The sequence below is a fragment of the Cryptomeria japonica genome, chromosome 7 (genome assembly GCF_030272615.1).
Source record: "Cryptomeria japonica chromosome 7, Sugi_1.0, whole genome shotgun sequence".
NCBI lineage: Eukaryota > Viridiplantae > Streptophyta > Pinopsida > Cupressales > Cupressaceae > Cryptomeria > Cryptomeria japonica.
The window spans coordinates 401,534,872-401,559,491 of NC_081411.1; the positions used below are offsets into that span (position 1 = coordinate 401,534,872).

The 24,620-nt window shown below is 33.8% G+C and overlaps 2 protein-coding genes across 2 annotated transcripts in view; one reads left to right on the forward strand and one right to left on the reverse strand.

Annotated features, from left to right (window-relative positions):
* Window positions 1-20,639, forward strand: part of LOC131062313 (protein ZINC INDUCED FACILITATOR-LIKE 1-like) — a 96,840-nt gene extending 76,201 nt beyond the window's left edge. The window contains exons 10-16 of the mRNA XM_057995948.2: window positions 16,959-17,180; window positions 17,276-17,363; window positions 18,342-18,427; window positions 18,597-18,704; window positions 19,086-19,130; window positions 19,219-19,307; window positions 20,502-20,639. Of these exons, the coding sequence (XP_057851931.2) occupies window positions 16,959-17,180; window positions 17,276-17,363; window positions 18,342-18,427; window positions 18,597-18,704; window positions 19,086-19,130; window positions 19,219-19,307; window positions 20,502-20,628 (765 nt within the window). The 3' untranslated portion in view covers window positions 20,629-20,639. The remainder of the gene's footprint in view (window positions 1-16,958; window positions 17,181-17,275; window positions 17,364-18,341; window positions 18,428-18,596; window positions 18,705-19,085; window positions 19,131-19,218; window positions 19,308-20,501) is intronic.
* LOC131062314 (uncharacterized) overlaps window positions 18,853-24,620 on the reverse strand; it is a 66,163-nt gene continuing 60,395 nt past the window's right edge. Inside the window, exon 2 of the mRNA XM_059209242.1 lies at window positions 18,853-19,269. The gene's annotated coding sequence lies outside the window, so the exon portion shown is untranslated. The remainder of the gene's footprint in view (window positions 19,270-24,620) is intronic.

Genomic DNA, 24,620 nt, shown 5'->3' on the forward strand with positions numbered 1-24,620 from the left:
AGGGGAAAAGCTCAATATTGTTGGTGTTTTTCTCCCTAAAGATTTAAATAGTGTCAAGTTGTACATTGGACCAAATCTATATATTTCTATTGAAATGGATTATATCTCTCATTGGATGCCAAAAATTTGATAGCATTAGTTTTTTGGCTCGCATAGGAGAGCATGACTCAACCCCTCTTCGATATACCCAAAATTGAAGCATATGGTTATTGAAGGCACCCATGCCAATCAACCCCTAAAGTTATGTTTGGAGAAGATGTAACTAAGTCTAAAAATAGGTTTAAAAATATACCATTATTTGTAAATGTAAAAAAAAGGTCCCAAGTTGGTTACATTGCATTATTAGTTGAGTATTGACTAGAAAATTATGGTTTAAAAGTGTCTAATTATTGTGTTCAGTGCTAAAGGTTTATTTTTTGGGTCCAACACCTCATCTTCAACACAAAAAACAGTTATAAGAGAAAAATTGAACACTTTCTTATATCAATAACAAACATTTAATCAACAATTTTTATCCATTAAGGATAAAGATGCCTTACTTAGTAATGGCCCTTGTTTTTAGGTTAAGACTCTTCTAGAATTAAATCTTGGCACACTGAAATTAAGCCCCTTATAAAATCCTTCTGTCTATCTCCTATTTGGGTGAGGATGTTAAACCTCACACTGAAATTTTAGGTAGAGAAACATCTCTCATCCATAATTTTTTTATGGGTTATCTTATTTTTATTGAGTCAAATAGCATGCCATTTCACCTATATTAGGAACATTTTTAGCTTTAATCTATCAAATAAGCTACTTGTTCAAGTGTGCTTAAAAGAGGATAATAGGAAAATGATTCAACAACATTATCATTAGCTAAAAAATTCTTGAAGGCCTTTCCTTCACAATGTGTTGAGTCTCAACAAGGATAACCATCTAGTGGATAGGTGTGAAGATACAACACTCAATGATCAACTCTAATTATGAGGAATATTTTTTTAGATTTCTCTTATGCTTCTTCAGTCTCTCCAACTACCCCATCTCTTGTGTTTGACAAGGTTCCCCACTTACTAGCCTTGTTTCCCCACAAATACCTTCTATGGTTGAGGGAACTACCTCTTTTGATAATATAAACTTTCATTCCATTTATAGTGTATTCAAGTTTGTGACTCCTACAACTAATCATTTATCTTCCACAAAAAATTAGAATAGGTGGAAAATAATAGGAAGTTGATGTCCTTACCTAAAGACACATGACCCAACTACAAGATATTTCTTTGTTCTCAAGGGATTGTTAAGGATTTAAATGACTCATATGGCTTAAACTTCATCAAGTTGTAATACAAAAGGGTGAAACAGTATAATGTGCACTCCAACATCTCAATATAGGCATATAAAACACTAATAATGTAATGATGCAATGTCTTGTAGCCTTCGTCAATATTATAAATAAATATAGTAGGTAGGTTAGTATAGAAAGTTCTCCTCCCTTGTTCATATGTGTTACAACTTCACGAAAAATTTATTTATATTTTATATTATACTTTTTAAGGAGAGATCCATATCCATCTCTTGACATATTAAAAAAATGTCACATGACCTAATGCAATGCACATACTAATGAATCTTTTAATATACATTTTAAAATCATTTTTTTTTCAAATGACTTAATTTGATTAAATAATATGAAATATAACTTTTTGAAAACCTTGTAGTAATGAATCATAGAGTGACATATTTTAGATTTGAAAATTGTATATAATTAGAAATCTATTGATATTTTTCAATATGTATTATATAATAATTTTGACAAAATGTATGTAAAAAATAAATAATAATTATACATTAAAATTGTAATCAAGAACATATTATACATTTAAAAATATTGAGAGTTATCTTTATAAGATATTTTTCATTTTATTAAATTCAATTAAAAAAAGTCTATCAACTTTAAGGAGACTGAGAGGGAAAATTTATGCCAAAATCTTACTTCATAATTTGCATAGAATTTTTAGGTTTGGAGATCCCAAATGTAATCCCAAAGTGATCCTAAGACACTTTTGGGGGAAAATATTTTTAAGGTGTTCAAGATCACAATTCATTGCTCATCTATAACCAAAACATAAAAAATATTAAAAGGTTTATACGCCAAGTATTTTGGGAAGCACTGATGTGTTAATTTCATCTCCAAACCTATAGATCTAGGATCCATGATATTGTCATAAATCTTAAAATGAATATTTAAAATTTTATTATATATTATAATAGTTTAGCCCATTTAAAAAGGTTAGTAATCCTTAATTAATTATGAAGACTAGATTCCTTATCAAATTTCACCCAGTGAAGGTTAAATTTTGACAAATCATTAAAAAGAAAATGAAAAGAAAGAATTTTTTTTTTATTACTTTGACCTATTATTATCTAACTTTCAAATAAAAGAAAAATATTTGTAATCGTCTAAAACATTTAATCTTCATTTTTTTAAAAGGTAAGTCATATATTGAAAGAAAAAATGTGGGTGTCTTTTGGAAAATATAGTGACATACCAAGAGTTATCTACATGTACCCTCTAAAATATCCTCATACATGTATGTACACAAGATTGGTAAGATGATGTATTCCCAAAGATAGAAAATGCTATATGCATTCATAAATAAGAGGTTAATAAAATATCATGAGAGAATTTTATTTTTTCAAATATTTAATCAATTTTCAAGAATAATGTCTACCATAACTTGTCAAAATTGTAGTTGTGGTTTCAAAAATCTCATCTCACACAAGGAAAGGAATGTTTATTGGTGTAATAAAACTAATTTTATTTGAAATCAACAACACTACTTAATGCGATATGTAAGAACATTGTACAAGGGTGTATATTTTGTAATATATATTCAAATGCTTGTGTTCACAAGTTTTTCAATTATAATTTTCTTTAATTTATAGATTCATCATTATATCTAATATTTCAATCTAGACTTTTAATGATTCAAAGGTGTCCCATAGAAAAAAAAATGTGTTTGATGGTACCAAAAATATCTTTAAAGGATTCTAACTTAAAAGAAATATTATTTTGAAAACACTCTATTAAACTTATCAACAATCAACTAATTAATTGATGACAATTTTACACCTATTCATGTTTAAATGTGGAAAACAACTTTCCTATTTTCGTTAGCACAAAAATGCCTTTTAACTATTAGATTGGTTTAATGATTAAAAATAACCAAGATAAGATATATTTCTACTTCTGGGAACTTTAATATTTCTTGAGTAGCTCAGTAAAAATACCTCAACCACTATTTCTTTAAGTTATATGCAATTTTATAATCCATTAACCTATTGTTATTTTTTTTTACTTTAAATGAAAAACAAAATCTCTCTCCCTATCCTTGTCATGATAAAGAAAAAAGTATTTGTATGCAAAACATTATGATTTAACACAATAGTTCCTTAAATTAATTCTATATACTTGTCATGATAATAAGTGATTATAGATTGACAATTATAAGAAAGTGACGATGATATGATTGATTTATGTAAATGTCACAAGTGTAGCAAGAGTGAAACACTTGTCATATCAATTGTTGTTGCAACATGGTATAAATTATAGTTGATAATAATCAATTGAAAATATAAGCAAATATTGATTGTTAAGTTATCCTACTACAATGGAAATAAATAATCTATTTAGCAAGTAACAAAATTAGTTTATTTACTTAAGTGATAGGGTAGGAAATTTGGTATTCTAATATATATTGGAGTTGTTTGTATAGTTTTCTAAGACTAGTTATGATGATTAAATATTACTTATATTGACAATTTTAATAATCAAATATGATGTAGCTACATGGCATACATGCATATAAATATATTGGAATGTTTTTATATACAACATTATTAATATATTATAAGTGTTATGAAATAATATAATAGATGATAGTCATTGTTATAATATTTATAGTATATATGCTCATGGATCAAGAAATGGTAAAAAGTGCATGTTATTGGAATGCAATTTTATACTTAAATAATGTCAAACCCTATAGTGGAAAAGGAATATTTTTGTTGTAACATAGGGTTCATCAAGTATTAGGGTAGAGAATACTTAACATGATTTCTTGAAACACAAAATAGCATGTTCACATGGAAACATGCTTGTGTTGGGTCCCTCCTTTTCAAACCTAAACAAGTTGGCAACCCTTAAGACACTTTTTAAGGAGGTTTAGGTTGTATCCAAAGCACTCACTAAGGTTCATGCTCCTAATCTCAACAAGAAGTCTATTTCATGGTCCTATATCCAAGATTAAAGTAGTGAGCATGTGGGAAGAAAGAAAAATAATAATGTTCATGAGTGAGCATGTGGGAAGAAAGAAAAATAATAATGTTCATGATATTGTATTCAATGGCACACAAATCATCTTGTAGTGTCATAAAATTGCGACCTTGTCAATTTTTGACTGCATTAGGGTCCTCACACATGTGAATTCGAATCCTCTATCTTGATCGAAGACCGGAGATTGCTCGACTTGTAGAAACAACTTCTTTCTTGGCCTCTGCATCACCCCGTCCACACTCTGCCCTAGAGAAAGGGGTAGGACAGGGGCGTGGCGCCACTCTCCCCCCTTGGACAAGGGCGTGGCACCCTTGTCCTTCCAAGACAAGGGCATGGCGCCCCTATCCCTGCCCTATTTTGGGGTAGGACCCTTCCTAGGGTTGCATTGTTGGTTGTGCCTCGGGCAGGAAACTCCCCTGATGTCGGCCCATGACATGATTCAAATCCACCAACATGTATTTAAGGGGGAATTCACTCTCTCATTTGGATAAGTTCAATAGGTGGAAGTTGGACAAGATTGGAGTATGTACAAGCGATCAAGCATTCAAGAGCATTCAAGCATTCTTTTCCAACATTGAGCATTCTCAAATCTCCCTTCAAGGCTAGGTGTTGCATTCAAGTCAAGGATTCAACCATTGAAGAGGAGATTGATTTCAACATTCAATTCCACACAAGCACTTCTATCAACATTGCTACTACAACCTCCCTTGAGGTGATTTACAATTCAGTCTTTCATTTACATCTACTTTCAAGTACTTTCTTTCATTACTTGGTTAATTCCAAAACTTGTAGTGATAGTGAGTCTCTGGCTTCAACTGCAGAGGATTAAACTGCTTCTCCTAGTGGGGGCTCAAAGTGTTCTCTAGATGCAGGTTTTGGATCTTTGCAAGAGGTTACTTTCAGATTTAGGCTTCATTTGTAGAGATGAAAAAACCCTTTTTCATTTCGCAGATTTTTTGGAGGACCGTGTACATTCCCACCACAGTTCGGGCAACTTTTCTTCAAATTCACAGGGCAACTTTGTCTCGACATTTTACTACCAGATCCAAGTGCACAACTTCATCCCATATTCCAATCTCAAGTTATAATCAATTCTTTGTCACTTTTACACCACATAATTCAATCAATTCCTTTCCAAATCAAACAAGAAAGAGGGGATCAACTTAGCATTCCCCCATTCATTCAAATTTCAATCTACCATCTTTGTGTGGAGAGATTGAATCTAGTGAATTATCCTCTCCTCTTTCTAATGTAATGGTGAAAAGTGCTTGAATGGTAATCGATAGCAAAACTCTCATCTCTCTTTGAAGCAAAGGGTAGTTTCCTTCTTGATTTATCATTCACCATTTTCCCACCATTACATTTTGGTGAACCTGACATCTTGCATGCTTTCCTTTGAGCAGAATTGCATATTTTTCATTTACAAGTTTCAATTTTCTGCAAACTTAGTGGTTAAATCATTAAAAACCCTAGTTTTTAAAATTAAAATTGACTTGTGATTTGTAAAAATTGCTTGTGGTTATCTTAGATCTGAAAATTGTTTTGTTTGTAAAATTCAATTTCCTCATTGTCTTGTTCAATTTGCAATTACAATTTACAAAATTAAGAGGTTACTTATTAAAACCCTAATTTTCAAATATCATCTTGAATTTGTGCAAAAATTGGATTTCCATTTAATTTTCAAATTTCTGATTGTTCCCATATTTGTCTTCAATCCTATAATTCAAATTTTCAATTTCCCCCTTCTTCCCAAAATTCAAATTTCAAAATTAAGTGGTTGGGTCATCAAACCTTAAATTTTAAAATTAATTGGATTTTGTGTGAATTTCAAATCAATTTCATTTACATTCAGATTTCTAAACATTTTCCAAGGTGTCCCTATCCATTAGGTTTGACCCTTTTCAAAATTCCAATTCAATTCCTCTCTTTCTTCAAAACCCTAATAGGGTCCTATTTTCACATTTGCACCTTCATTTCGCCCATCTAGAGATCATAAAATTCGCCATTTTTTTGGGGTTAGCTTTAAAATCATCGTAATATCCATCCTTGAAAATTTTGAGAAAGTTGGTCAGACCATGTACGTTCTTGCCACGGTCCTCGGCTTTTTTCTCGAAATTTTGGGAGACTGTTATGATTGTATTTAATAGCCTAAATCTGGAATACTGGCTAATTTTATCGATTTTTGATCCCTCTATAATCGAAAATACTTTCAAAATTCAACATTTCAACTATAAATAAAACTTTTTAAATTAAGAGGTTAATTATAATTTGCCCTAATTTTAAAAATTATAATTTTAAGTGGTATTCCCTTGGCCCTAATTTTAAAATTCCAATTTCCTTTCATTTTTGGAAATTGTGTCATCCTCTTCCCCCAACAAAGTTCAAATTGTGTAATCATTATTTTCTTGAATTTTGCATTACTCAATTTTGTAAGCTTTGTTCTACAATTCAACATTCAAATTTCCCCTCTAGTGCATGAGTTTTACCACTATTAGTCCTACCTATCCTATCCCCATTAGACAAAGCATTAGAATTAAGGCATCCCAAGGTTTAATTACAGAGGAGATGGAGCCTAATTTGGGTGACTTCTTTAATGAGGATCACACTAATTCTTCTCATCCTAATCATGTGCCTATTCACCCCATTGATGGATCTCATGATGAAGAAGAAGCTTTAGATAGGGTTTCTTTAGATCAACTTTCTACATTGGACAATCAATTTGATAGCTTTCAACAATGGATGTCCCAAGAATACCCTAATAGTGAAGCTCTTCCATTAATTGAAGGTCTTAAACACATGCTTCAAAGTGATAAGAATGGAATTGATATATTTCATGGCATTGCACATATTGTTGATTCTAATGTCATGTCTATCAAGAGTTGTGACAAAACCCTAGGTTACTCACAACCTTCAACACAAGTCAATTCCTCTATTCCTTTGACTAATCCTATGACTAGTATTCCTACTTTCACATCTAACATCATGGCTGCTTCAACTCAAAATGTCATTCCTACAACCATAGGTCATGGGGGAAATCCTTCTTCTTCATTCAATCCTCCATCATTACCTATGTCTTCCATGAGTGTACCAATCATTTTGACACAAGGGGGTAATTCCTTCAACAACTTTATTCCTCCTTTAAGTGTCACTTTTCCTACCCAATCATCACCAATGCCTACTTATCATAATGTCCAACCACCTTATTCTCAATCCATGCCTTCTTTCAACAACATCACACTGCCTTCTCAATCACCTATGTCTAACATCAATTCTTCCACCAAAATGACAATCAACAATCTTGATCAAACCGTGTCTTCCTTACAACAACAAATTGCTTCCATGAGTCAATCCAAGTTTAGTGTGCCCACCTTTGATGTTGTGAGCCCACTTTCTCTTGATATTGTTAAATTCGTGCCACCTAAACATGTGGAGATCCCTCAATTGGAACTCTATAATGGAAAAGTCGATCCTCTTACGCATGTCAAAACATTCCAAACCTTGTGTACCGATTTTGCTTATGATCAAAGATTGCTTGCAAAACTGTTTACAAGAACATTAAGAGATAATGCCTTACAATGGTATTGCTCTTCGCCTTCTTATTCTATCACTTCTTTTCAACAACTAGCAAATGCTTTCATCCAACAATTTCTAAACAACATTGGTCCTAAAATCACTTTGACTTATTTAATGCATTGTAAACAAGGGGTTAAAGAAAAAGTGATGGATTTCATTGGTAGATATAAGCATTTGTGTGCTCAAATTTCTTTTCATATACCTGATAATGATATTCAAAGAGTTTTCATTTCTAATTTACAAAAAGATATCAGGGAAAAGCTTCTTTTGTCTGAGTTTACTTCCTTTCTATAGTTGTGCGCAACACTCCACAATTATCAACTGGTTGTGAGTCAAATGGAGCAATCCACTCCTATGGCTCTGAGTGATAAGGGGGAGAGTGTTCAACAACTATTTGCAAAGTTAAAACCAACAAAAAGATTCATCAAATTCAATGATCCAATCAACAACAACCATGTGAATGCTACAACAGGTGTGCCTTCTATTTCTAAATTTTTCCAAAGAGAAAGATAGTTTACTCCTTTGAATGAATATTTACATAACTTATTATGTCTCAGTTGTTGCACAAAAAAAGTTAGCAAACTTCCTCCTATAAAACAAATTGATCCTTCCAAACTTGCATCTCCTTTTTCCAATTTCATCGTCAACCTGGTCATGATACTAAGAAATGTTTTGCATTGAAAAATAAGGTTCAAGACTTGATTGATAATAATACTATATCTATGGAAGGTGTGAATGATAAAGGGAATAAATCAGTGGCTCCTCCTAAACAAAATCTTAAGATTTTCACTGGTCCCTTGCCTTCTCATACCTCTAATGTTATTGAGGTTGTGCCTAATTCTCTCTCTTCTGAAGAATTCACCTCTATGGCTCCAAACTTGGTTAATATGGTAGAAACACAAGATATGCCTAAGGATCCTTGTATTACATTTGACCCTAGCGAGACCATTAGAGCACCTAATGGCCCTTTATACATAGTTGTGAAGGTTAAGGATATCCCTTGTCATGGTGCCCTGATTGATCCCTCTTGCATGGTTAATGTCATAACTAAAGAGTATCTTTTCACTTTATGATTGCATAAACCACTTTATGATACTTATAATGTGGTTGTGAAGTTATTTGATGGCTTCTCTTGTCCTACCATTGGCTCTATCATTCTTTCTGTTGAAGTTCATTCTAAATCCATGGATGTTGACTTCGTTATCATAACTTCTTCTGATAAATTTCATGTGAAGTTGGGCTATCCTTGGTTATCTTCCATGAAGGCTATTGCTTCTCCAATCCACAAGTGTTTGAAATTTGCTCACAATGGAGAAATCATAACCGTGAACCATAGCTTATTTCATCCTTCCGAAAGAAGCCTCGGTGTTCCTATTGATCTCTTTTGGCCTAAACAATTTCAATCCCTTCCATCAAGGAGCGATACTCTTTTTCAATCTTATCAAAAATGGAAGAACGATATGATTTTATCCTTAAGTCACCCTAGATCTCCAACACTTGGCATTCCTATTATTCTTCAAGATGAGGTTCTTCCCCTCTCGGATAGAACTAATCTCACCCCTAAGGAAGATCGTCCACCTATACCTATGGATGTGACTTTACCTTCCCTTAAGGAGAACAACAATATTCTTCCTAAGGTTAGACCTATACCTCCTCCTCATGATGGACCTGGTCTCCTTCCTACACCTAATATTCCTCCTTTCTATGGCGCAGTTCCACCTCCTTCCTCTTATCAAGAGAAGAGGCCTCCTTCTCCTATTGTTCAACCAAAAAGACCTCAACCTAAACCTTCAACTATCAAGGAGAGAAACATTCCTACTTTTTCAAGTGTTCCTCCTTCTTCTCAGCCTTCCACTAAGACTCGACAGAATCGTTGTGTGAGAGAATGCCGATGAAGACGTCGTGTTCGAGCTTGTGAAGCTATCCTCCAAAATATTCAATCTCCTCAGACTCAAAACAAGAAAGCATGTTGACTCAAAAGACATCCTCTCTTCCCTTTCTTCTAAGGTAGCGTCCTTCTTTGGGGAATGAAGATTATTATATGCCTATACATACATGATATACATGAGTTATCATACAACATACTAACCCTAAGGAAAGTGACACTACCTCTTGTTCTGTGTTCATTATCCTTGGGTTTATAGCTCGATTGGGGACTAAATCCTTGCGATAACGTGCTCCCTCCTTCTCTTTCTCTTGGGTGTATCCTACCTTAAAGCCATTGCTCCCGATAAGGCACGTGTGATCTCTTTAACATGGGGGCAAACACTCCGCTCATACTTTCCTTCTTGTGATACTTAGGATTACTTAGTGAACCTTGCTTTGCTTTGTAATATGTTGTATCCTTTCTTTCATGACTCATAGTGAAGGGAACTTTGCTACTTGCAGTCATGGTTCTCCCCTTCTCGATCTTCCCTTTTACTTTGTCAATCGAAGCCATAAGATCCTAAGTCCACTGGGGGCTTGGTGCATCTTGCCCCCTTGACGTGGTAAAAGTCTTTCAATCTTGTTTCCTTGTATTTTACTGGTAGTATTGACGTACGTTTATACTCCCGCTAAAGTGGGGGCTAAATGTAGTGTCATAAAATTGTGACCCTAACAATTTTCGACTACATTAGGGTCCTCATGCATGCGAATTTGAATCATCTAGCTCGATCGGAGAGCGGAGATTGCTTGGCTTGCAGAAACAACTTCTTTCTTGGCCTCTGCATCACCCCATCCACACTCTGCCCTAGAGAAAGGGGTAGGACAGGGGTGTGGCACCACTGTCCCCCCTTGGATAGGGATGTGGCGCCCTTATCCTCCCAAGAAAGGGATGTGACACCCCTGTCACTGCCCTATTTTGGGGCAAGACCCTTCCTAGGGTTGCATTGTTGGTTGTGCCTCGAGCAGGAAACTCCCCCGATGTTGGCCCGTGACGAAATTCCAATCCACCAACATGTATTTAATGGGGCATTCGCTCTCTCATTTGGATAAGTTCAATAGGTGGAAGTTGTACAAGTGATCAAGCATTCAAGAGCATTCAAACATTCTTTTCCAGTATTGAGCATTCTCAAGTCTCCCTTCAAGGCTAGGTGTTGCATTCAATTCAAGGATTCAATCGTTGAAGAGGAGATTGATTTTAACATTCAAATCCACACAAGCACTTCTATCAACATTGCTACTACAACCTCCCTTGAGATGATTTACAATTCAGTCTTTCATTTACATCTACTTGCAAGTAATTTCTTTCATTACTTGGTTAATTCCAAAATTGGGGTTTGACCTAAAGGCAAACCCCCAATCCCAACCCATTTTCCTCTCTTTTTTGTGTGTAGGTTGCAAGTGTGCAACTATACTTTCAGATTCGGGCTTCATTTGTAGAGACAGAAAAACCCTTTTCGTTTCACGGATTTTTCGGAGGGCAGTGTACATTCCCGCCATGGTGCGGGCAACTTTTCTTCAAATTTGCAGGGCGACTTCGTTTCGACATTTTACTGTCAAATCCAGGTGCACAACTTCATCCCATATTCTGATCTCAAGTTATAATCAATTCTTTGTCACTTTTACACTACATAATTCAATCGATTCCTTTCCAAATCAAACAAGAAATAGAGGATCAACTTAGCATTCCCCCATTCAATCAGAATTCAATCTACCATCTTTGTGTGGAGAGATTGAATCTAGTGAATTATCATCTCCTCTTTCTAATGTAATGGTGAAAAGTGCTTGAATGGTAATTGATAGCGAAACTCTCATCTCTCTTTGAGGGAAAGGGTAGTTTCCTTCTTGGTTTATCATTCACCATTTTCCCACCATTACACATCTCATATTTTAGGTTACATCCTATCTTATTTTTGTGAAAAAATGTCCTTTATGAGGAAGAGAAACTTGGCAAACATGGCTTGATTTATAAATCTCACTCTTTTTGGCCTAGTTTAGCACTTATGCATGATTAGACTTCCAAATCACATAGTATGTATATCATAAAATAGTAGAGATTTTGCCTTGTGCAAAAGGATTTTTTGTAATCTTATTTGGGCTAGATGAAGATAGACCCTTCATTTTATCTAAGTGGCCTTAGCATTGGTATAAGCATATATTATTGTGAAAACCTTGGTTTCTTGAATTGAGTCCCATGATGGTGTCAATATTTATAACAATCAAAGTGTGCCTTTTGAATTTTCCTTTAGAATATTTGGTATATGCTTTCTCTTGTGGCATAAGAAATATGTTAGGAAGGTTTACGTATTTAGATCCTAAAACTAATGGCCTTGTGTTATCCACCTTTACAATAGTCTAGGTTGAAACAAATATTGCTTTATCAATTGAGATATAATTGTAGGTAATAGAGAAACTTTGCAATAATAGAATATTTCATTTCAATGAATAAAATGAGTCTAGGTTGGTTACCTAGCTTCATGTGAAGAAAATGCTTCTAGTCTAGTTACCTAGCTTTATCTTGTTTAGCTAGTAAAAATATCGAATCCAAATTTGCTATGTGGTGGAAAGATTCATTATATTCACATTTATCAATTAAAATATTGATGGCTTAGGTGAATGTCAGTAATGGGTCAATAGTGTTGTCTTGTCCTTAAGGCACTAAGGCCATGATTGTCTGTCACATGCAAGTAATGAGCGCACACCCCCTCTACTCCTCAATGCTTTGTGGATTAGTTTTTGCTAACTCACTTAAAGGAAACTGTGAGGGTAGGAAAGTTGAAACACTTTGAAAAAGGTAAAGGGATAACAGGAATGGAGAAATTGGAGAATTATATGACTCCATCATTTTCTTAGTTACAAAAACTAATCCCAAGAAAAACAAACTATGCAAATTAAAATATCCACTCCATATAGAATTTAAAACATTGTATAGAAAAGATGTTTTGTACTTTGTAGAAGAATGTGGTGTAGGTGATTTCATTCCTATATCAATTCTAGGTTCTATCAATCACTCCATATTCCCTTTATCTACTACCTCAAAGGAGAAATAGGAAGCAAAAGGTTGCCAAGAAGTTCAAGATCAAAACAAATGTTTGAAAGTGATATATGTTGAACATCTAGTTGTTTGCTCTAATAACAAAAGAGGACAACTTATTGTATGTGTGATATACAAATTGTTGATAGTTGGTTTTTTTGTGTTTTTATTTCTGTTTTTTAGATGGGAAAGGACCCCTTGTATAGAGCTCTTACATCCTCATTTAAAAAAATATATATTTTATTAACAAAAGATTTTGACATACATGAACTTTTATACGAATCTAGAAAAATTAAGAAGTGGGATAATAGTAAATGTTTTAACAAGAAATTAGTATTAATATTTTCTTTATTTATATACAAGTTGTAATGATTCTTAGAAATAACAATAAAGTTGAAGTAGAAATAGTATACAAAGCTCTTGAAGTACGTTTGTAGAACATCAATGCAGTTGATATTGAAGGGAACAATGCCATCCATAATAGAAAAAATATAAATTAGAAATTAAACAAGAAAATAAAACATACATGTCACATCTTGGATTAGTCTACACAATATTCAATCTATCATGTTTTCGAGGAAGTGAATAAGGTGGAAGAATCCTTGGTAAACCATGTGATAAAACAAGAGGAAAATATCATTATACTAGATCGCAAGGAGGCACAGAGACACATCCAAAAGATAACATAATCCACTGGTCAATAATTGATGTTACCCAACTCTATAGATAATGAGAAGTTTATACATTCTCATGTGTCACAACATACTTATCTAACAATGTGGAGTGGGGGAGTTCTTCCCCTCAATAAATTTGGTAATTTATAGATCTCCACTCATGTACATTCATAACAACCACCTTATCAATGAAACACATGTGAAGGCATCCACCAAGAGATTATGGAATGTAGGATTATTCTAAGTGAATGCATCTACAAGTATAGAGATTATGACCTCTTGAAGCAATTATGTCAACTTTTCTACATTGGATCTTCACATGTAGAGAGCATGATAGGGTAGTCATTGGCTCTGACATCCTAGAAAATAGACACATCCATGCCAAACAAATATTTGAGCTATTCTTGATGAATAAAACAGATAATAAATTGTGAAGGAAGATGTGGATCAAGCTAGTAGTGGTTAACTATATCCAAAAAAATTAACACGAATCTATGATGAAGACAATATATTTGTTGTGAGTGAGTTGGTGGGTATTTTTAATATGGAGTTTATTCAAGAAAATGGTCAACTACAATATTATTTTTGACTATTAAGGACAAGTTGATGAAACACAACTTTCAGGATTTTAGAGGCATCTTAAGTCACAACCCTTCCTTGTTATAACAACAACAATTAGAGAGAGTTCATGAACTAATCGAGGGGTTTCAATACAAAATACATCATAATACATAGGATTTGACGAATAAATAGTAACACATGATGATCTACCTAATAACACAAGGCTATGTAATGTTTTTTCCAATGTTTAAGGGAGTTATCACCTAGATAACATCTTGCATTTTGGTGGATATTGACATCTCCAAGCCTCTCCAAGCCTCTTCATGGGGATGTGGTTCGGATGGTTGAAGATAGATGTTGGACTTAATTACTTGATTTTTAGGGTCTCCCTTTTAGATGTCATCATTGCTTCTTAATTGGTCACTTGGCTATGGATTGTCCTATCTCGTGTCAGAAAGACACTATTACTTGGTGGATGAATGCTAATGGAGATCACTTATCTATCCATTTTCTTAATTCTCTATTGGATGACTCCTCTCAAAATGATCACGAGTCCTTACCTTATGGTATAGCATTATCATAGCTTGCAAACTCTATTGGGGAACCTCCTACCTCATGTTCACAGCCTGATTTACCTATAGGTTCATCATAGCTCCAAATTTCTCATGTGGTGGAAGTTTGCCTTCACCTCATCTTCGTATTGATACCTCTTCATGTGTTGACGAGCCTCCAAGGGAGCTTCTCCTCTTGCTTTCCCTTGTAATGAGAATTCAAATGATAATATCACTTGGACAGTTGTTAGTAAAAGGAAGAAAACATCTTTGTAATTCATTTTCCCAAGCTCATACTCAAGTTATCGGTGAAAGGTCAACTCGCTCCAAACTTGAGATCGTCTAAGCAAGACCCTTGTGGTCCCAACTATCTTGTTTGATTCTAGTCTTGTTTGGTAGTTTGGCTGCAACTGTTCCTCTTTCTCTTGGTTGTGTTGTTTCTTTGTTGTTTATGGCCTCTTTGTGCATGATTCATCCAACCTTTTGGCAACCTTTGTATAGGGTCAAGGCCCTTGTTTCCCACTTATTTTTATCTAGTTATTTCTATTGTACAAGGGTCTAGATCCTTTCAAAATCCTTACCTTGATAAAAAATATATTTCATAAAAAAAAATATAACTTGCAATAATAATTTAATAATTTAAAGATAAATGATATTTTAATATTTTTTATTATAATATGTGTGTGTGCACGTGTGTGTTCTCTATATCTCCCCCTCTCCCTCTTCTTCCATATCTTTCTATCTCTTCCTCTCGATCTCCCTATCTCTCTCTAGATTTATCTCCCCTTCTATCTCTTAAAATCTCTTTCTATTTCTCCCACTCTTCCTCTCTCTCTCTCTCTGTCTTTATCTCTACCACAATCTTCCTCTCTCCCCCTCTATATTTATATGTGCCTTCTCCTCTCCCTCTTCCTCTTTTTAGGCCTCTCTCTCTCTCTCTCTCTCTCTCTCTCTCTCTCTCTCTCTCTCTCTCTCTCTCTCTCTCTCTCTCTCTCTCTCTCTCTCTCTCTCTCTCTCTCTCTCTCTCTCTCTCTCTCTCTATGTTTTTCTCCCCCTCTCTCTCCCTCTCTATATATTTATTTATTCCATCTCTATCTATCCATCTCCCCTTTGTCTCTGTGTCTCTCCCTTTCCTTCTCCTCCTCCATCTCAATCTCTATGATCCTCTCCATCTCTATTCCCTAGCTCTATCTCTTCACCCGTCTTTCTATCTCTTTGTGTTTATACTCCTATTTATCCCTCTCTTCCTATTGCAAACATAACATGTTTGGACCCATGTAAGTAGATGCATAGTTTATTTGAATCTATCACTTCTCAATTAAGACCTTTGTTGCACACACAACATCATTTTCTAAATAGCCTACCGATTGACCTCATTAAATTGCATAAATGTATGCAAAAAATAGACCATTTTTTTTCTAGTTGATATTTTGTGTGCCTCTTTAGTGCACCCATTAGACACCAAGGATCAATTGCTAGTAATATTTTTTATTATAATATGTGTGTGTATGTTCTTTTATCAACAATTAAAATTAAATAATTTATTTTTTAATTGATTGCAATTAAAATTTGTCTAAATACATTATATTTTATGATTGATGAGACATTAAATAAACTTCCTCAAGGGGAAGAGGAAAATGTGACCTCAACATAATTAGAATTAAAATTGAGAAAAAAAAAGAGTCATAAAATGAGAAGGCATGCATGAAAGAAGAGAGGAAAGGAAAGATGACAATTTTAAAGTCAATCTTAAATAATTGGCATGTGACATAACAATCATAATAAACTACATTTATTAACAAAAGGTTACTAGAAAGTTCAAGATAAAAAATTATCTTTTAAAGTGACAAATTTTGAAACATGTGGTTATTTTCTCTAGATATAAAAAATAACTACTTATTGAAAGCATGATACACTCACTCTTGATAGTTCATGTTTTTGTGTTTTTGTGTTTTTGCTTCTCTTTTTTGGATACTTAAGGACACCTTATATAAAACCCTTATATTTTCAGTTAAATAAATATTTGATTAATGAAAGATGCTACATACGTAAAATATTTAATCAATTTGAAAAAATGCAAAAAAAAAAAAAGTGTGCAAGCAATAAATATTTTAAGGAGAATTTATTATTAATATTTTCTCTATGCATATATAATTTTCAATAAAAAATTAACTTTTAATTTAATCATATTAAAGATAAACAATATCTTGATATTTTTTATTATAAAATATATTTTTAGTTATCAACTTTTTTTAAAATAATATTTTTAATTACTTATTAATTGATTGGAATTAAAATTTATCTAATTAAACTTATTTTATCATTAATAGGAAACATTACATAAACACCCTCATGGGAAAGAGGAAAATTGTGATCTCGACAAAGCTAGCATCGACATTGAGAAGGAAGAGCCACAAAATGAGAAGGCATGTATGAAAGAAAAGAAGAAAGGAAACATGACAACTTTGAAGTCAATTATAAACAATTGGACGGTGATGTCAACAATCATAATAAACTGCATTTATTCTCTTCATGACATTGCATATTCAGAGGTAAAACATGCAAAATTGTCTTTGAAATTATTATTAACTTAAATAATCTATTATGCATTTCTTGTATATGATAGAGCGAGTTTCAATGTTTGTAGATATTTTCTCTTTGGGCCGTGAGCCCAACAAGTCAAGGAGGATTAGGTTTTACTACAAGTCAAGTTGGTGCAATCCTTGCAACGTCTGGTATGTCATATTATAGTTAAAGATCATTTTTTCATAAAAGTAGAAAGCTATTTTTTAGGGTTATTGAATAAAATTTCATAATTTTCCATGGGAACAATCACTAATCCTTCAATGTTTGTTTAATTTATATGTATGGACGTATACTCCCCTCATAAACATTCTATCAATATCAAAAGGAAGAAAGCAAAACCATAGTATGTTAAAAGAAGGCCAAAAAAAACATATGATACTCATTATAGCTTAAAATTTTGATAGGCTTCAACTTTATTTTATAAGGTTGAAGACCAAAGGGTTGTCTTTTCAGATGATGATTATCTTTTACCTTACTCCCCTTAGGGGCATTAATGAATAGCCATCCCCCTACTTGAGTGCTAACCATTATGCCAAATCTACTTGGGATTTGCAACTTGTTTCATCTCTTTTGCACATGTCAAGAGCCCAGCCTTCTACTGGAGTGGATTACTAGTATGATTTAAATAACTAGTCAGCTCACCAATGGACCAAAACTCAATTCACAATATTTATTGTGATATAGAAATGCCTTGTCAGCTCACTAATGGACAAAACCCAATTGAAGATATTTAATAAGATATAGAAATCCTTGATTGACTCCCTAGTAGACCAAAACCCAATTGACAATATTTAATGTGATATAGAAATGTCTGGTTGATTCACCACTGCACCAAAACCCAATTGACAATATGTATGTTTAGCACTGTTATAAGGTCTTTTTTATGTTTTGTTAATAACTTGATGTTCTCAACTATTGTTACTTTCAAAATGGAATTTGTAAGTTCAGTTCATTGCTTGAGTGTTAATAATTGATCTAATAGTTTATCGTCTTTAAAAATTGAATTTTATCTGATCAAACAGTTTGTTCAAGAATGATTTTGCAATCAATTATTTTCTTCCCACATCAGTTACATAATGTGAAATCTCCTTATTTCTAAGAATAATCCTTTTTATCGAGACATGAAGGCTTTGGATTATTAATATTCCAACTTACGGCATTCTCACCATTGGCTAAGCTCTTTGGACCTATCCATGTAACTCGTACATCAGCAGTAAGTCAAAAGTTCCATCAACATTTCATTATTTTATGGTTCAATACCGCATATTTTATTTTGAGTTAGATTGATTCTATAATCTGGTTTTTCCAGGTCTTTCTTAAAAAAAATATTGGTTTTACAGTGGATCATATGATGCTTATGAACATTGTTTTGTTTATTGCAGATAATATCTATACCACTACTGACAATGTACCCATTTATAGCCCTGCTAAGAGATCAATCATTATGGATTATCATTAATTTTGCATCATTACTGAAAAATATCTTATCTGTAAGTATATTATGGTTTTTCATTTGCCCACAATTCAATACGATATCTATACTCTTCTATGTGAACTACAAAATTTATCTATAAATTATAAAAGTATATAAAAAACATTCTTTTAAAAAAAGATCATATGATGTATAGATATATTACTAATTACAAGAGCACTCAAAATTTGAAACTCATTTTACTATATTGATGAGAATTGTATACCTTAAAAGGTTTGAAGTGTAGTGTTTGCATCACTATTTCTTAGAGCACTGATAGTTTTTTCAAAGCTATAATAATTACATGACTACTTAGGAAATTCTTTCCTCGTGATATTTACATGGTTAATAACATATAAGAAGAAAAATAATTGCAAAATTAACCCTAGACATTCTGCAGGTGATGACTATTACAGGAACTTTCCTCCTCCTAAACAATGCTGCGGTATGATTGCTCTCTGAATTTTCCATGTATGCAGACAACTATTGATTTCTTTGTTTATCTGAACCAATATAGTTCTTTACTTTTACAGGAACAAGATCAAAGAGCAGCAGCAAATGGGCTTCAAATGAGTGGAATGTCCCTTTTCAAAGCAATAGGACCAGCATCAGCAGGCATTCTGTAAATACCTAGGAAATCTGTCACTAGTTTTCTTTTCCATTTATCAACAAGTTCCTTGAAGCTCTGCCATAGATATATTGTTTCTTTTGAAGTAATTGCTATTTATTCCTTGGGAAGTTTGTAACTAGTTTTAGTTTGTAATGTTTTTGGAATATGATTATTTTCAAATAGCCTCTTTCTTGTTTGTCATTATAGAAATTAAGCCATTCTGCTAGACAAAACAAAAGAATGGTTGCTGCCATGTCAAAGTAACTTTTAAATCAAAAATTTTATATTCATATTTGTTTTCAAAATCCAAAAGGCTTCAACCATTGAGGTGGAGAGGAGGTGTTATAATGAAACATAACTTATTCAATGTTCAGACATAAGGTTTTCATAGACCATAGATATTAGAAAACAAACCTCTTAGAAAAGAGTCTAGAGAAGCTTGTTTTCTACTGATTCAATATTGTTAGACAAGGATAAAGATAGTCTAGAAAGTATCAAGAACAAGCCACCAGTGATAATAGTTTGGCTCCACAAAGGTCAATAATATATAGTGCTTTTTAACCTTATAAAATATGGTGGCAGTATATACTCTAGGTGTAGGTGAATTGCCTTTGTCAAGTTTACCAATGAGTTTTTCATGGGATCGAACACTAGGGGTACAAAATTTAAACAATATATATAAGTTAGTTGGAAATAAATCTTCTTGGAGATGGATTCCATCTTATGGGGCTTAATATACCAAAATTATGTTTGGCTTGGTCATAAGTTGAAAACCAGAAAGCAAATTTTATATCTTAAGCTTTGGTTTGAATTCGATGGTTATTCTATTGTTCAACAATATTTTAATACATTTTTAAAGGAACTTGTGGTGAATCCTATCTGAACTAACTATAGCCTCTTGAGTGCTGTAATTCCATCAATTCATAAAATGTTTCATAATATACAATGAAAGTTCTTTGAAATCCAAAGAATGGCATATGAGAATATTGTCATAAGAAAAGACTCTCTTTAATACTTGTTTTATAGTTAAAAAATGAATTAGGTAAGAAGATTATGATAATATATTATTAGTGGCTTGCCACTTTCGCCAAAAAAAAAAAAAGAGAAGATTATGATGTATGTTTCTTCTCTCTTGATTCTTTTCATTCACACTTTAATCATCTCTATTATGACATGCAATTTATGTGTATTTTGATGTATTTGCAGTTTTTCATGGGGACAAAGAAGTCAAAATACAGATTTCCTTCCAGGTACACATTTGAGGTCTCACTATTATAGTGGAATTTTGAATAATGAATTATACAACCATCTTCTATGGTATGGTCTCAACTAATCTAAGTTATTATAATACCAAGTAAATATGTGCATGAATTCTTGAAAAAAGAATAAATCTGAGGATCACAAACATGAAACTAGTTCTTAGTCAACAAAGACTGCTGCTTAAAGTGCTTAATTAATACCCGCCTACACAAGATTTTGGATAGACATGTTCATACTATAATGGAATTTATCTCTAGAAGAACACTTGATAATTTGTTTTCTTAATTGTCATTTGCCATATCACCTCTTGTCCCCTTTCCCCTTGGAGGAACATTCTTGCATTCATTGACATTCTCATTTGTAGTAGACAGCATTACCTTTTGATACATGATCTCAGATTGCTCTTCAATACTTTCGATATTATACATATGTCCACAACACCTCTTTGAGTCCCCACATTGTTCAACCTATGAATGAGAGAAGATACTAATCAGAGAATCCAAATGCAAGCTCATGGAAAAGATAAGGCCATCGTAGCACTGAGATTTGAGATGGGCTTATACACAACTTTCTTTCTTTGATTTCCAATTTTCCTTACCTATGTGCTTCGTTCCAACATAAGTAGTGGATTAGTTTTCACCTACTACTTCTTCAAGTGCTTCCATAGAAAGGATCCTGCTCCTCAGAATTTTTTTTGATGAACTCTCCTCTTCTTTTAATAGGGTTTGTCTAAAGGAGTTTTGTTCAGATCCAAACCTGATTTGCTAATCGCATTTGTATTGTGGTGCCTGATGGAGTTCTCTTCCCACAGAATTCTACACCTGGAGCTTTGGACAACATCATTGTGGAAAGAAACTTCATCATATGGTACATATTATCACATCTTCTATGCCCTTAAGATCTCCAAATAGAATTTTTTCTATTGATTTAAGAAATACTTCTCAATCACATGTTCCCTATCATCCTACTTATGAAGGCTCTATTAGTTACTAAATTTTTTCTTCTACAGACTCCAGTGAGCATCATGTAACTGGTTAGAGGTCGCTTTGTACTGGTTAGGGAATTGTGAATGAAAGGGTACCATCTAACCTATCCACAAGACCCTTACACACCTATTCCAGCTTAGAACATGCAGTCTTTTCATGGACTATCTTGAGTTTTGCCCACCATTTTTGCCTTCATCATAATTGAGGATCTGAAAATTATTGGCATTCATGATGAAAAGTAAAACAATGTCCTTGGGAACATGCAGATTACATCTAGTTCAGGAAGAGGGTTGATGCACATTGTCCTTCTTGAGAAGTCATCCTCCTCAAATTCTCCTTCCTAGGCTTTTCAAAAAATGATATGTGCTTCTTTTGTGCTTATTGTAAAGCTAATCAATGATCTCTAATCTCACATTTTCTAACAAGTCAAAGAGTGTAACAATCCATTTATGCTATTTTTGTCAATAGGACATCATAGATGTATCAAAGGGAAGCATGGTTGCTTGTACTTATGTTTCTCAATCTTAAATACTTACATGTTTTACAAAAGTTTTTAAAAAAAATTGAGCCTAAAATAGCAATCTACACCAGAGGATTTGTAATACCCGCCCCTTGGTTACTACTAATTTTCTTTTTGAATCACTTCACCAGAACTACTAACTTAATTGACCAAGCATCTTCTGTCATGTTCCTTTTCCCAAATTAAAATATTTAATATTATTAAAATATATAAATAAATCTATATAATATAAATATAAAAATATAAGATAAAATTATAATAAAAGTGTTTTAAATATTGGCTACAAAATAGGACCCCAATCCCAAATTGGAAAAGTAAAACAGAAGGTCCCTAGCCTCATTTGGGAGGAGAATTCATTTTTGATATTTTCATTGTGAGCTTTTGATTTCTAGTTTTGGCATCCAAGGACGAAAACCACTGCCTGTTTTTAGTGGTCCGGGAGGATGAAAACCTTCTTGCCTCTTATTTCTAGATAAATTCATCAGTTAGATTTGCAAGAAAATAACAATTTGAGGGAGATCTTGTGGATTTTAAGAGTTATCCATTAATAATTTATCAATCATTATTGCAGCTGATCGCCCTATTTGGTATGCTAATTGGAGGTGCACCACCCATAGAAGAGACCCTATTTTCCATGCATACTGGATTTGCAGCCTTTTGAGGCTCTTATATCAGTCATTATCAGTTTTTAGGAGATTCCAGCCAACACTAGCAAGAAGAAGACAACAAAAATTATTATTTTTACCTGTTCCAGTCACTGTTCTAGCCGTACAACATTAATTACCGACCATACCAATCATACTAGTTGTATTAGAGCACCGTATAGATCTGTGTCAGCTGATCTGGAGAGCCTTAACAGCATCAAAAGTGGGGCAATACACATATTTCATGGAGGCACCAGCTTTGAGAGATGAATAATATAATTTTATTTAGCTTTGGGAGCACTGCCACATCTGTACAGCTGCTGTACTAGTTCATCGAGGCCTGCAAATTCATCATCACAACTGGACCAACTAGCTGTACTACTTAAACAAGGTCTCTGAGAGTTAAACCATAGAACTGAGACTCGTCTAGACTCACCAAGACTCAGCGAGTCTAAGGCAAGGCACCCTTGCTGAGTCTAGTGGACTCACCAGACTTGTTGAGTCTAGAGAGTCTCTACCTAGAGACAGCCATTTAATTTATTTTTAAAATAAACTTACAAAATTTCAATGCTTGTTTAGTTTATGATATGCCCATGTAGGATTTTTAAAAAAATATGAAAATAGTGTGCCCATCAGGCAAACTTGGCTGTTGAGTCTCACCTAGATTGAGTCTAGTGGACTCGCCAAACTCGTTGAGTCTAGGCAAGTCTTGACCCAAAGACTTGGCCTGTAATATCCCCAATAATTTTTTTTGTTTTTAACAGTTCTACAAACACACTAAACACCCATTAGGGTTAGAATAATGCAATCCAAACCAACTAAAAGAAACCCTACACCTTTTGATCACCGAGAGCCCAAACTGGGAGGGTGATAGCATACAGTGACAGGGAATCGTTAGTTGCAACAATGAAAAAAGCTGACTACAATACTGGGCAGCAAGCAAGCCCCTTCCACTTTCCAGCGGGTAAAAACAAGAAAACTTGGCGGTAAACCAGCCAAGGAAACAAGAAACACATTCAACACGAATCACTCTACCGCAATATTTCAGCAGGAAGACTTATCACGAAACAAACTCAACTCAACCACTTATGCAGCGGAAGGACAGTTATAAACAAAGATCACTCGACCACTTATACAGCGTGACGACAATTACAAACAGAGATCACTCAACTGCTTATGCAATGGGAGGACTGAACTACAAACTAAATTACAAACACTGAAATCGGCCAAGCCAGCCTCTTCCACTTATGCAATGGGAATTACAATGAAGTACTTCAGATACAATAGAGGTTAGTACTACTAACCAACAATTATAATGATGAATACAATGAAGTACTATGAATCATAACAATGAAACTCGGAGAAATACAAGCTAAAACACAAATAACCAAATCTGATGTAAAATACCAACAAACTCCAAAATTGGACCAACAACACTGAAAGACTCACAACTCCCTTGAAACAGCTCCAAATCGAACAACAACACAGACAAATGAAAAATATGACCACGACGACCAGGATAGGATCACAAACCGGCCCCAAAGACACCCTTAATGAACAACATGCAACCCGAGGCACCTCCAACAAGGTACGACTAGCACTGGAAGTTCGATGAAGTACTAGGAATCATAACAATGAAACTCAGAGAAACACAAGCTCAAACACGAATAACCAAATCTGATGTAAAATACCAGCAAACCCCAGAATTGGACCAACAACACTGCAAGACTCACAACTCCCTTGAAACAGCTCCAAATTGCACACGAACACAAGCAAATGAAAAATATGACCACGACGACCAGGATAGGATCACAAACCAGCCCCAAAGACACCCTTAATGAACAACATGCAACCCGAGGCACCTCCAACAAGGTACAACTAGCACTGGAAGTTCAATTTGCAGAAAAAAATCCAA